This window comes from Paramisgurnus dabryanus, chromosome 2, assembly GCF_030506205.2.
Source record: "Paramisgurnus dabryanus chromosome 2, PD_genome_1.1, whole genome shotgun sequence".
NCBI lineage: Eukaryota > Metazoa > Chordata > Actinopteri > Cypriniformes > Cobitidae > Paramisgurnus > Paramisgurnus dabryanus.
In genome coordinates this window covers 16,327,695-16,339,912 of record NC_133338.1, presented here as the reverse complement: position 1 = coordinate 16,339,912, position 12,218 = coordinate 16,327,695, and the positions used below count along the sequence as shown (strand labels likewise).

General features: G+C 36.6%; 1 protein-coding gene across 8 annotated transcripts in view; it reads right to left on the bottom strand.

Annotated features, from left to right (window-relative positions):
* arhgef11 (Rho guanine nucleotide exchange factor (GEF) 11) overlaps positions 1–12,218 on the bottom strand; it is a 193,075-nt gene that overhangs the window by 71,757 nt on the left and 109,100 nt on the right. For all 8 annotated transcript variants that reach the window (XR_010527896.2, XM_065255072.2, XM_065255066.2 and 5 more), the window contains 6 exons: positions 6,113–6,202; positions 5,974–6,039; positions 5,293–5,397; positions 4,726–4,824; positions 4,440–4,482; positions 1,271–1,367 (listed from right to left, as the gene is read on the bottom strand). Coding sequence is in view for 7 of the 8 variants with exons in the window: in XM_065255072.2 (XP_065111144.2) it covers positions 1,271–1,367; positions 4,440–4,482; positions 4,726–4,824; positions 5,293–5,397; positions 5,974–6,039; positions 6,113–6,202 (500 nt within the window). In the remaining variant the exon portion in view is untranslated. The remainder of the gene's footprint in view (positions 1–1,270; positions 1,368–4,439; positions 4,483–4,725; positions 4,825–5,292; positions 5,398–5,973; positions 6,040–6,112; positions 6,203–12,218) is intronic.

The window sequence follows — 12,218 nt, the reverse complement described above, 5'->3', positions numbered from 1 at the left end:
ACTGAACTACAACTCAAACTGACGCACGACCTCAACGTCATCGTTCTTAGCCACCCCCATCTGTTCGCTGATTGGTCCTGCAGATTTTTGCAGGAGAAAACGAAACTCTATAGAGCCATCCCAGACGTACTGCTGAAGCGAAATGAAAAATAAGCGGAAGCACGTAGGAGGGCGGAGCCAGGCTAAAGCTGAGGTGACTGGTTGCTAAAACCACGCCCGCCCAGCTCGACTCTAGTGACAGCAGTGGCGGTTCAACCGTCACTCAAGTGGCCACGCCCTTAATTATGCAGAACTTTAAGGCTTAATATCATTTAAACGGACGATTTACAAAACAATTCACCCCCTCACAGTTGTCGTGAAGGGCAAAATTAGCTATCCAGACCAAAAACAATTTTTGTACCAGGCTGTAAACACAATATTTTCTACTGTAAAGTTGGCCATTTTAACATGGAGGTATATGGGAATTGACCCTTTTTGGAGCCAGTGGTGGGACATTTGCAATGTGCACTTCAGCGCATATGCTTAAATGCAACTTAAATGAGGCTCAGCGAAGCGCGTCGGTGTTTGTACAGAAACTGTAATGTGAGACAGAGGTAGTGATAAACGCGATGTGTAGGCATCCATTTATGGTGGCCAATTTAAATTTTGTGGAGACTGAGAAATAACGTTAAATTAATGTATGAAAATGTATCTACACTCTCACTTGTATGATGTCACAGCAGTAGGCAGCGCAAACTCGATGGAAAAGCTAACCAAGCCAAAGTGAGGCGAGCTGACCCGACCTGACCAAAACCAAACCTTGGGGTACTAATGTAATGGAAAAGTTCCATTAGTTCTCAATGGCACCCCATAAATCATTTTTTATCTGCCTCTCCTGCTTGAGAGTTGCAGTGAATGAATGCTCACTGCTCCAGGTGTGTGTGTTCACTACTCACTGGGATGGGTTAAATGCAGATTTAAAATACGAGCAGATTTAAAATCACATTTAAAATACGAGCTAAACCACTTTCACCTCAAAATTATTTATAAACGAATGCAGATTAAGATATAATTTAATATATATTGTAGTGTAGGCTACAATACCAAGTTACTGACTACTACAATACCTAATTACTATTGTTCATCATTAAAATAATAGTTTCCAAAATGTTCAACTTAAAATGATCATTGTGAAATTTCTGAAATTTCCTGGAATAGCTGAAACTCCTTAACAGATTACAGAAATAGAAAAATACAGAATTTAAATTAAATAAACAAGCTGGACATGCACCTGTAGTCTTGAAGCTGGTCTTGAATATCTGGAAACACCTGTTGTTGCAATTCAGAGAGAGGCCCTCGAATGTCCTCCTGTGCATGGAAACGACTCTCTGAAAACAAACACAAGTACATTTAAAATACAGCTGCTAGCAGCAATTAAAAGATTTATTTTCTTACATCATTTTGCTCATCAAGAAAATACATCTTGATTAAAGAATTTTTAGATATTTCTACTGAAAACAAGGCAAAAATAATTAGTAAGAAAGTCAAGATTTTCAAGAAAAAAAATTCTTAGTATTTTGTTAATATCTAAAAATTCTTAAATTAAGATAAATTAAGTTTAGTTTTTAGACAAAAATATCTAATTTAAGTGATTTTGAGCATAAAACAAGTTTAACAACAATTCAAGATTTTTTGCTTACCCCATTGGCAGATTTTTTTGTTTGTTTAAATCACAAAATCACTTAAATCTGATATTTTTGGTTCTTTAAACTAGACTTATTCTCTTAGGTAATTTTGTTCTTCAAGAAAAAGCATCTTAATTTAAGAATTTTTTTCTTGAAAATAATTTTTTGCAGAGTACGAGTGTATGTTGCGTTGTGTGCTTATAGTGTGTTTTCTTTTACATATGTAATGAATTTCATTGTAATCATTGACTTAACGTGCTGCTGTTATCTACAGTATGGTGCTTTGGCACTGTTCGGTTGAGCTGGTGTTGCAGGGACTGTTACATGTGCAGTCGACATTGTTGAGGGTTTTATGCTGAGTGTTTTTGTGTTGTTGACTATGCCCATGTTGCTGCGCCGTTATTCAATATTTTTCCCATCCTGCTGTGGTTTTTCATCTGATCTTTTGTCCCCACCACTTTTCAACAGAAACTGCCGCCCCTGTTTACAACACTAAGAAGGCAAAACACAACATGAAACTTTGCTCGAAGTATCACCTGGATCTCCATTGTGTTACTTAAAAGAAAAGTTTTGAACTGACTTTGGCTGTTTTGGTGTCCACTCACCATCTTTGCCAGACATAAAGAATCGATCTCCGAATGCGAATGAATGAATCACATATGAGGTTCCTTTTTCAACTAGAAGGTCAATATTGTTTTTCACTTAAGACAAAACAAATTATCTGTGCATTTATATGGAACTATGCTTTAGGAGCTATAGATCTTTACTCTCTCCTCTCCTTACGTTGCAACCATGACAACGTGTGTGTATGATGAAACAGTCTATATTTGGCCACTAGGGGTGGACCGAAAACTCTGCAGGCGCTCTCAGAACATGATTCTGAAGAAGCATACCAAAAATGTTTCTAAACTTTTTAAAGTGCTATCGCAACTATGGACTAATGGTAAGCGATCCTTGATATGTTTGGTATCATTGGAATCAGCAACGATTCAGGAATGTAAAGAAACAACTCCCATTGTCAAACACAGCCAAAGTTATAGACAGTTATAACATTTGTCTGAACTAGGTGAAAACACCATAATATCATAATTGTCATATAAAAATATGTTTGGACATGATTACACTCGGGAATCAAGCTTGTGATCTTTGGGTCCAGATACTATTGCTTCTCAGTGTGATAAGAGGAATCAGATGTACTAAGTTTAATTTTGTAGATCAAAGCACCAGCAGTGCTTGGCCCACTTAACTCATTCCCCGCCACTGACGAGTTATCTCATCAATTACAGTGTTATTTATTCATTTTACAATCTGTGTATGTTTTGATAATCATTCTGAATCAGGGGCCGGATTCACGAAAACATTCTTAAGACAAAAAATAAGAATGTTCTTAAGATAAATTATAAGAAGTGCGTAAGAATGTTCCTAAGTGCAATTCTCAAACATTTCTTAAGAAGTTCTCAATTTTTTTCTTAAGAATATCTTAAATTTGTGTCTTAAAAATAAAATGACAAGCTTTTAAATTAAGATACCCAATGTAACAAAACACTTATCCATTAATCTTTTGACTACCTTGCAATCATTAACGCGATACAAACGAGTGATGCATTAAGACTACTACAGGGTGTTATTGGCTGTTGTAACAGAGGCCAGCTACAGTATTAAGGTGGTGCGGTGCGTAAATATACTTCCATAATGTCCCAATCGGTCGGTCATGCGGGTCGAGCGCCCTGAGTGCGCGTGCTTCACTCTCCGTGCCCACGGCTTTTGTCTCCCGCGACCCACGCTCACGCGTCAAGAGACGGACGCAGAGGGTGAAGCTTGTCTGCGGTTTCGGAGCCCTCGACTCACATGGCGGAGCGATTACCGGTTCGCCTCCCGCTTAGAGCGACTTTTAGCTGTTAAGTAATTTCACAATGAATGTAGGCTATTACGGAGGAAGTTAAATGTTTGTTAATATTATCACTAATACTTACAGTATTTGTGTTTCATGACATATTACTGAGTAAGCCATTTAACTTCATTATATGAGTGTGGAATTCCTCTTTAAACTAATCTATGTGAAGTAAACTGATTAAATCGCCATTTCAGACTACAAAATACAGGTCACATTTAAAACACATCACATTAACTTATAAAACATCTTACATTTTGAGATTTAAGACTACTGGAAGGTTATCCTAACTTTAAGATGTTATTTAAGACAGTTTATTTTTCGAGAATTGGAATTCTTCTTAAGTTTTTTCTTAAGAACATACTTAAGGAAAAAAATAAGAACTTTCTTAAGAAGCTTTTTTGAGAATACAAAATATTCTTAACTTTTTCTTTAGCTTGAATTTAAGATAAAATGGCAGTTAAGAAGATTTTTCTTCTTAAGAATGTTTTGTGAATCCGGCCCCTGATCTCTAATAAAATTCCTTCACAAAAATGCAATTATTTCAGCTTTTTGCTTAAAAAATTTTTTTGGAGAAAAATACCTATATTTAGGAGTTTATAAGCAGAGAAAAAATATAAATAAAATAAAAAAAAAATTCCCCGTTTTGTTTGTTTGTTTATTGTTTGTTTAAAAGCAGAGGGTCTGTTCTTTCATTTGATATATTTGTATGTTTAGATATGTAGAAGAACATTGTCTTGGAAGGTATTTTCACACAGGAAACACACATACTGATAAAAATGTGTAATGATAAACTTGTAATGCACTGAAAGTCACTTTGTATAAAAGCATCTGCCAAATGCATAAATGTAGATGTAAAGGTGAAACACTGCATAGAATCTTACCTATATCTGTCAGGATCTCTTCTTTGACTTTAATCTTCAAAGGCTAAAGAACACAATCAATCAGTTTTAGTTAGTTTATAACAAATCCAACTTTGTTCTCACTTTTCCTACTGTATATAGTGAAAATGAACTATGGTTGAATTTATTAAATTTGCCGTTAACCTACCCTCAGGTAAGCCTATGAAATTTGTTACTTTTTTTCTCAAATTCTGTTTTCTTTTTTAGCACCAGTCAGTGCTAAAGGGTGCTGCTGTATAGGTGCAGGTTAAGAAAAGAAGAAACTTACAGCATCATGGTTTAGGAAATAGGAGCAGATCTGAGGGGCAAGTGAGCGGGCGTCTTTTGGACTCGAACTCAGATATGCCTCCACAGACAAGTAAAACAGCTAGAAGGATCAAAATACAAACATGCTGAATATAAGGTGGTGCATTTTTTTTGTTCAACTTCAGACATTAAATCAAACTTTGGCTCAGGTATTAGCACATTTTACTAATTTGAGAAAAAAATAGGGATTCTGGTAACTGGCAGTGTTTTTTCAAAATGAACACAAATAGCTAAAATGTCATTTCAGACTAACTGAGTATTAACTTTTTCTTCCGATACTAAAAATTGAGCTAAAAAGTGTTCAGCTCTAAAAGAGAAACTGTACAAAAAAAGAGAGTGAATCTGCAGGTTTAATTTCGGTTTTGGTCTCTGGTTATAAATAGAAACCAATAATAACTTATCTGGTCTGTGTTGACAGAGTAACATTTTTGGAGAGGTGCCCATCAGGCTACATGAGATCATCTCATAAAACAATGCTTCTAAAACACATGGAAAAAAATATAATGCTGGTTAAACTATTGGCACTGACCAGTAGGTTGGGATCCAGAAGTTGACTGAACACATATCTCATAAACACAGTCATGTGTGCCGGACGACTTTTTAGCAGTTCTATGTCCTGGAATGGGCCATCAACCTTATTGAAAGAAAGTGAAAGATATAACAGCACTGAAGAAATTACCTAATTTCAACATCAATCTTAAAGAGTAACTAAACCCTAAACCAACTTTTTTAGTTAATGATCTGTAAGAATGATGCTTGTTTAGTGCTATTTAAAATCATTGATTTTAGCAACTTTTTTGACATTTGGATATAAAGTGTTTCAATGCTGCAATATATGGTGTAAAAACGTCTGAGTACTGCCCTCTTTAGGTTGAGCGGTGGCTACTGCAGATGAATTTTCCAATTGGATGTTGGGTCCAAAAAATGACTCTTGACGTAAGCAGGTTCAAGCTCACCACGCCCTTGTTACGATCTATCTCCGTTGGGATCTTCCCACTTTTCTTGCATTTTTCAAATATTGCCAAGGGGCGGAGTCAGGCTCTGACCAGGGGTTTAGTTACGCTTTAAAATAGTTTTTACTTTGCAATATATTCTTTGTATACTGTGCTCAATCTATGAATTGTTTCTTGAGAAGCTATAGTAGATAAAGTAGATACCCAAAACTGTCTAGACTGGAAATATTCTATTCTAAACATGGACACTGCTCTACCTCATTTATCATGTACCCATTATCCTCCTCTTCTTCCTCTGGTCCAATGATCTGGGCCTTTCCTTCCTGTAACACAAGACAATCACAATTCTGACCACATTTTTGGATTAGGGGAGTCATAAAAAATAACTCTGCTCACCGAGTCAGTTGTGTTTGCGTCAGACCCCTGTCTGTGGTGCAGAGGATTCCAGAGAAAGGTGGAGGGGGAGGAGAAGGGACTCTCACATGCCTAAACAGGGAGAAGGAGAAAGGACAATGTTTGGCCAACAGGGTTGTTTTCCTTATTTATGACCTGCAACATAATCTATGCATGATCCATACATGAACACAAATGATTCTAGATACACAGGCGCAATTTTATTAACTCTTTCACCGCCATTGACGAGATATCTCGTCAATTGAGAGAAAAAGCTTCCCCGCCAATGACAAGATTTTCGGTCTTTCCGCAATACCGCTATTATCCACTAGGTGGCGCCCTTCCGCAACTTTTTAAACCCGGAAGTATTGTCCTATGGCAAGCTGCTGCATGTCCGTGTCTGTTTTAAAGATCGCTCTGAATGGGATCTCTATGAAAAGTCCGTCACAAAAATGGAATTATCTCTGCTTTTTGCTCAAAATGTGGTGTTTTTGCAGAAACCTACCCATATTCAAAAGCTGATTACAAAAAAACTACTGATGGTTGGATGAAACGTTTTTTTTGTTGAAAGCAGAGGGTCTGTTCTTTCATTTGGTATATTGTATGTTTATATATTTGAAGAAGAACATTTTCTGGAAGACATTAAACTTTTGTGAAAATCATGAAAAACGCTGGCGCGCAACTTTTTTTTAAACGCTGGCGGTGAAAGAGTTAAAAGCATACAAAGCCAAAAACTGTGTAATTTTCTCAAAATATAACTTTCATATCAGCTAATTACTGGGTAGATTCTGAAACAATATACTTGAAACTGTAAATCCCTCCTTTCTGTGAGCCTAAACTGCTCTGATTGGCCAGCAGTTGCGTTTGGTGTTTTAATATACACAGCTGTTGGAAACGAAGCGCCCATTATCATAATAATGTGACATACTTTGGCCAAGCACAAATATGACCAACTGATAAAACATTACAGTGCGTAAACCATTATCTTGCTTCATAATTTTTTAATTCTCCAAGTCATCAGATCGACAGACCATTAATTTATTTAAAGTTGCCAAAGAATGCATTGACACAATATGTTAAATTGTTCTCTTATATCTACATAGAAGGTATGGGACTTTGTTAAGTGCAAAAAACATGTCCATTTAAAACCCTAGGATTTTTCCTAAGAATTAAATGGCCTGTGACCTTACTTGGAAAAGTCATGAATAAAAATGTTCAGCTCTGCTCTGATTGGCTGTTATACAACGAGGCTCATGTCAGTGGCTTACATTAGTAAACAGACCTTATATGTTTGAGCCTGTATCAGACGAAGATACACATTTTGAGGGATAACTGCTTGTTCAGAGAATACACCATTAACTTTTTAGCATTGTAACAACATTATTATTCATTTAATCTGTAATTTAATGTTGTGACAACTGTAACATCACAGTTTGTGTTAGGTTGAGATTGGCTGTTTTTGAATGGTCATTTGCATGCACAAAGTTTACATACGAGTCGATCTGAACAAAAAATAAAGAGATCTCGTTCATGCGAGTTGAACCTAATTTAGTTTGTGAATAAAGAAGAACCCGTTGTTGCACGATAGAACTGGGCTCATGTTTGATATATTTGCAGCAAAGAAAAAATTTACACAACCATTGTATTCGAAACAGTGTAATAATGCACTGTATGTTAAATGTAACAAACAGAGGAAAATTGTAATTTTTTGCTTGGTTTGAGCTAAGTGGGGGGCATTAGGTAATCTGCTAAAACACAGCAGCATTTAACAGCTGACTTCAAAATGATTGACACCAGAAAGAGAAGTGTATTATGGAGTTATTTTAATGAGATGTATCTGACACAGGCTGTGTGTACAATTTGTAAAGCACAGTTGTTGTTTAAGCGAGGATCTACACCTAACCTTAACTGACACACAGAATCTGAACAAGCTGAGAAGCCTGGAACATCCAGCAGTACCAGCACTGCACAACCTCCTTCTATCTCGCCTGCCACTACCAGCACTTTTCATGCGACTGTCCCATACAGATGACGAGCAGGACAGACCACTCTAACACATTTTGAGGCTAGGCCACCTGACCCACTAAGACAAAATTCAGTCGATGAGGACATGGAAAGGATGATTTGCAGCCTTTTTCTATTGTGGAGGACAGATGATTCAAAGCATTTACAAAGACCTTAAACCCTATATATATATATATATATATATATATATATATATATATATATATATATATTTATCCAGCAGGAAAACCCTGTCAAAAACAATAATTCCATGTATGCACCGAATCCAGATTTTTTGGGTTCGGCCGAATACCGAATCCACTGTTTAAGATTCGGCCGAATCCGAAACCGAATACCGAATCCTACTCGCATCCTTATTCCATTACAGGGCTCGCAAAATTTCAAAATCCCTGGTGGCCCTTCGGGCAGGCACTCTTCAGTTTTTGGTAGCCCGAAATGAATGCAAGTAGGCTGAATAAAAAATACATTACTTTTAATGTAGAATATTGAGACAAAACATCTATCAAAACACAAATGTCAATGTCAATGTCTAATAAATGTCAATCTATAAACTTCAGATTCTGAATATGAAATATTAACTGAAGTCACAGAAAAGAAAATGCCACTTGATTTTGTGGGCATAGCACAGGGTTCCTCAATTAGTTTTACCACGGGCCAAATTTTGCCAATACAAAGCCAATAGGTCCTCTAACCACAATGTTTAATCTGCTATTCTTGTTGTTGTTTCGATGCTGTTGTTTTTTTTTTTACAAACAAAAAAACTGGATTTCCATGTAAACCAACTGTTCCTACTCATCCCCACACCAGATATGCTCACCATTTAAAAGTGGTTCAGTGGGTCACAAAACTCACAGTTTGGATCCAGTTAGAGATTGGATCACTTCTTCGATCAGAAAAACAGGGGCTTCTTTAAGAGCGATTCTGCACAGTCACTCTCTTCACTGCCCTTACAATCTATATCACTTTAAAGCTTGCTGCGAGAGATTTAATTTTCTTACGTGAGGATAGTAATAACTGAAAGGACGAAGTTGGAGGATTTGCACAACAAATCCATGACAAATCAGTACGGATTGCTTCCTGTACTGCGGCTTCGCCCGATCGCGAAAGTGAAAGTAAAACTCGAGCGTGCCTTCAAACAAAATTTAAATACCCAATGCCTGAATTTCATACACCACAATTGCCCATCCAAATCTGTGAGAGAATACATAAGCATTTAAATATATTTTTTCCTCCCTATAAGTCAAGATAGCCAGACGGGCAGGGCGGGGATGCATTTTGAAAGCCCGACGGCAAAGCACAATGAAAGCGAGGCGGTGCGATAAGCTAGTTTTTCCAGGTGCGTCCACGGAATGTGAAGCGCCCCTAGGCTCACCGGAAAAAAACGCTTATCTCCACGTCAGCACCTGATGTGTGTAATCAACGGCCGCTTGACGTTGACCAGCGTAGCGCAAGCTTAGGGTTCAGTTCGGTGGAAAAAAATCTAAGATTCAGCCGAACCCGAACCCAGTCAAAAAGCCCAGTATTCGGCCGAATCCTGGATTCGGTGCATACCTAATTTATAGATTCATGAACAAATTACACTGTAAAAAGTAATACCTAGATCTAACTTATAAAAAGTGAGGCAAGTGACTGCATGGGAAGTTTTAGGTTGAGTCAACTTGCAACCTTTTTTAAGTATATTGAACACACTAACATTACTTAATATGAATGCAATAAAATTGAGTTGAGTTAACTAATTGTGCTAGTATTACTCAGTTAGATAAACCTACTTTTCTTGGTACAGGTAACATATTTATGGTTAGTTGTTGCTTTTTATTCCATGAGATGAGGGCATGAAACGTTTTTTTCAATCAACGCACCCACTCAGTTTCGTTTTGGGCAGCTGCAAAGCGTAACATACTTCAGTATGCAGTCTATGCACAAGCACCAGTCTTCTGAACAATGGTAACTACAAAACTCAAAGAAGAAACAGAAACTCTTCCAAATATCGAAGATACATGAACATTAAACACTAAGAAGTCTTTCTTTTTAGTTAAAAACAAACAAAAAAACTTTTAATTCAAATTTTACTCTCCAAATGCAGTCCCATGCAAAGCATGCTGGGATCTGCAAGTCCACTGCCTAGTTAGCTATGTTTACAAAAATAATTAATGTAGTTTTTACACAAAATTATTAAGTTAATTTCCTTCTTACAAATTGAAATGGATTATACATAATACAATTAAGTTGAATTTACTCAATAATGTGTTCATTTAGAATTACTCAAATTATTCCAATTTTTATTTTATTTTTTACTCATATTTTGATTTTAAAAACAAGAATTAAAATATCTAATACAATTTACTCAATTTATTTTTGTTAAATCTACTAAGGCACAGAAACACTTTTTACAGTGTATGGAAAAGTTGGCAAAGGCATCAGCAGTGTGCCTAACAGACTGCTGAACATCTAGGGCCACATTTGGTTTTATGTCAGATACATGTCACTTCATTAAAAATTATAAAATTGAGTTATTTCTGTTGGATTGCTTAGAATTTGCTGAAAGACACACTGAAGACAATTTTTTAAGAATTGCTAGAAAGTGGAACATAACTGACAAAATAGAATATTGTGTTTCTGATAATGCTCAACAATATAATCCTGGCCATTCACAAAACCTCATGGAAGCATCTGCCATGCTTTGCCCATACAGTTAAATGGATTCTGAGGTGGACTCAGTGTTAATACAAAATACACTGAATAAGAATGTGTATTTGAATAAGCAATTTTGGAGTACATGCACCGAAGCACAGTGGCAGCTTAAAAAAACTTAAGGCAACTCAGCAGCAGATAGGTTTGCCTGAGTTAAAACTTAAAAAAAGACTGCTGAACACGATGGAACGCAAAATTTTATACGTTACAGAGATTTATTGATAACAAGGATATAATCATCACAACACTTGCACTGGTAAATGCCCGACTGGAAACTCTGACACAGAACAAGAGGCCTGTGGGGCTTTAAGACCATTTGAAGAAGTCACAGTGGAAATAAGTGGAAATGAGGTGTGTAACAATTAATGCATTTTATAACAACATTTTAAAAACTGTGTTTTGCAAACAGCTTTTGCAGACTGTAAAAAACACTGTAAAGATAAATTACAGTGTAAGTTGCATTGTTATTGCCACAACAATGCAGAACGTTTAGTATTATTCATTATTATACTAGATTTATTAAATGTATTTTTTTGCTCACTATAGCTATGTGACTGCTTCAAACGTGATCCTGCTTTCACAGAGTCTCTAAAAAATAAGCACAAGATATCTGAGAGCAGGAAGGTTCAGAAAACCTATTGACATGCTTGAAACAATGACTAAAGACATGGCCACCAGGTTCCACAAGGTGGAATTTCTCCATCATTGGACCCAATGTAAAAAAGGGGGGGGCCTTTTCAGATGATCATGCAGCAAATGAAGGTTTCCAGAGACTCAAAAAATGCATCTGGGAGGGTAAGATTGTCCTCCTCAGCACATCAAACAGAGCAGCAGCAGCATTACCACCACAGTCCAGTGGCGAAGCTACGGGTGGGCCTGGGCGGGCCTGGGCCTGCCTACTTTGAGTTTCGGCCCACCCAGTCAGAAGGCAATTTTCCAGACAAATGTATAAATTATTTAACAAAAATAAATAATAGTACTACGAATAGACGTCTTATCACACTATAATTTCATATATGTAATAAAATTATAAATATAATTAAAATATAAAATATAAGTGCAAGTTTGCATGTTCAGGCAGTTTCGCAGTTTTCTATAGGTGCACACGCTTGTCAACATGAAACGTTGAATTTGATTCGTCAGTCATTGTTAGTTCCGCCTACGCGCATTGAACTGAATTTGAAAATAACGAGTCGCAAATCATTGAGTTTATCAGCCTTTCCACGATGACATCTGCTGTTGTCTGTTTAATTTTGGATACAGAGACTATACATCACTCATGGAAATGTTGGGATTACTGAGGACAACTTTTCAAACGTCAACAAAATGAAACGAGCACTTATTACTTTGATAATGACTTAATGCTTTGTTGAAAGACTGTTCTTCACCACAT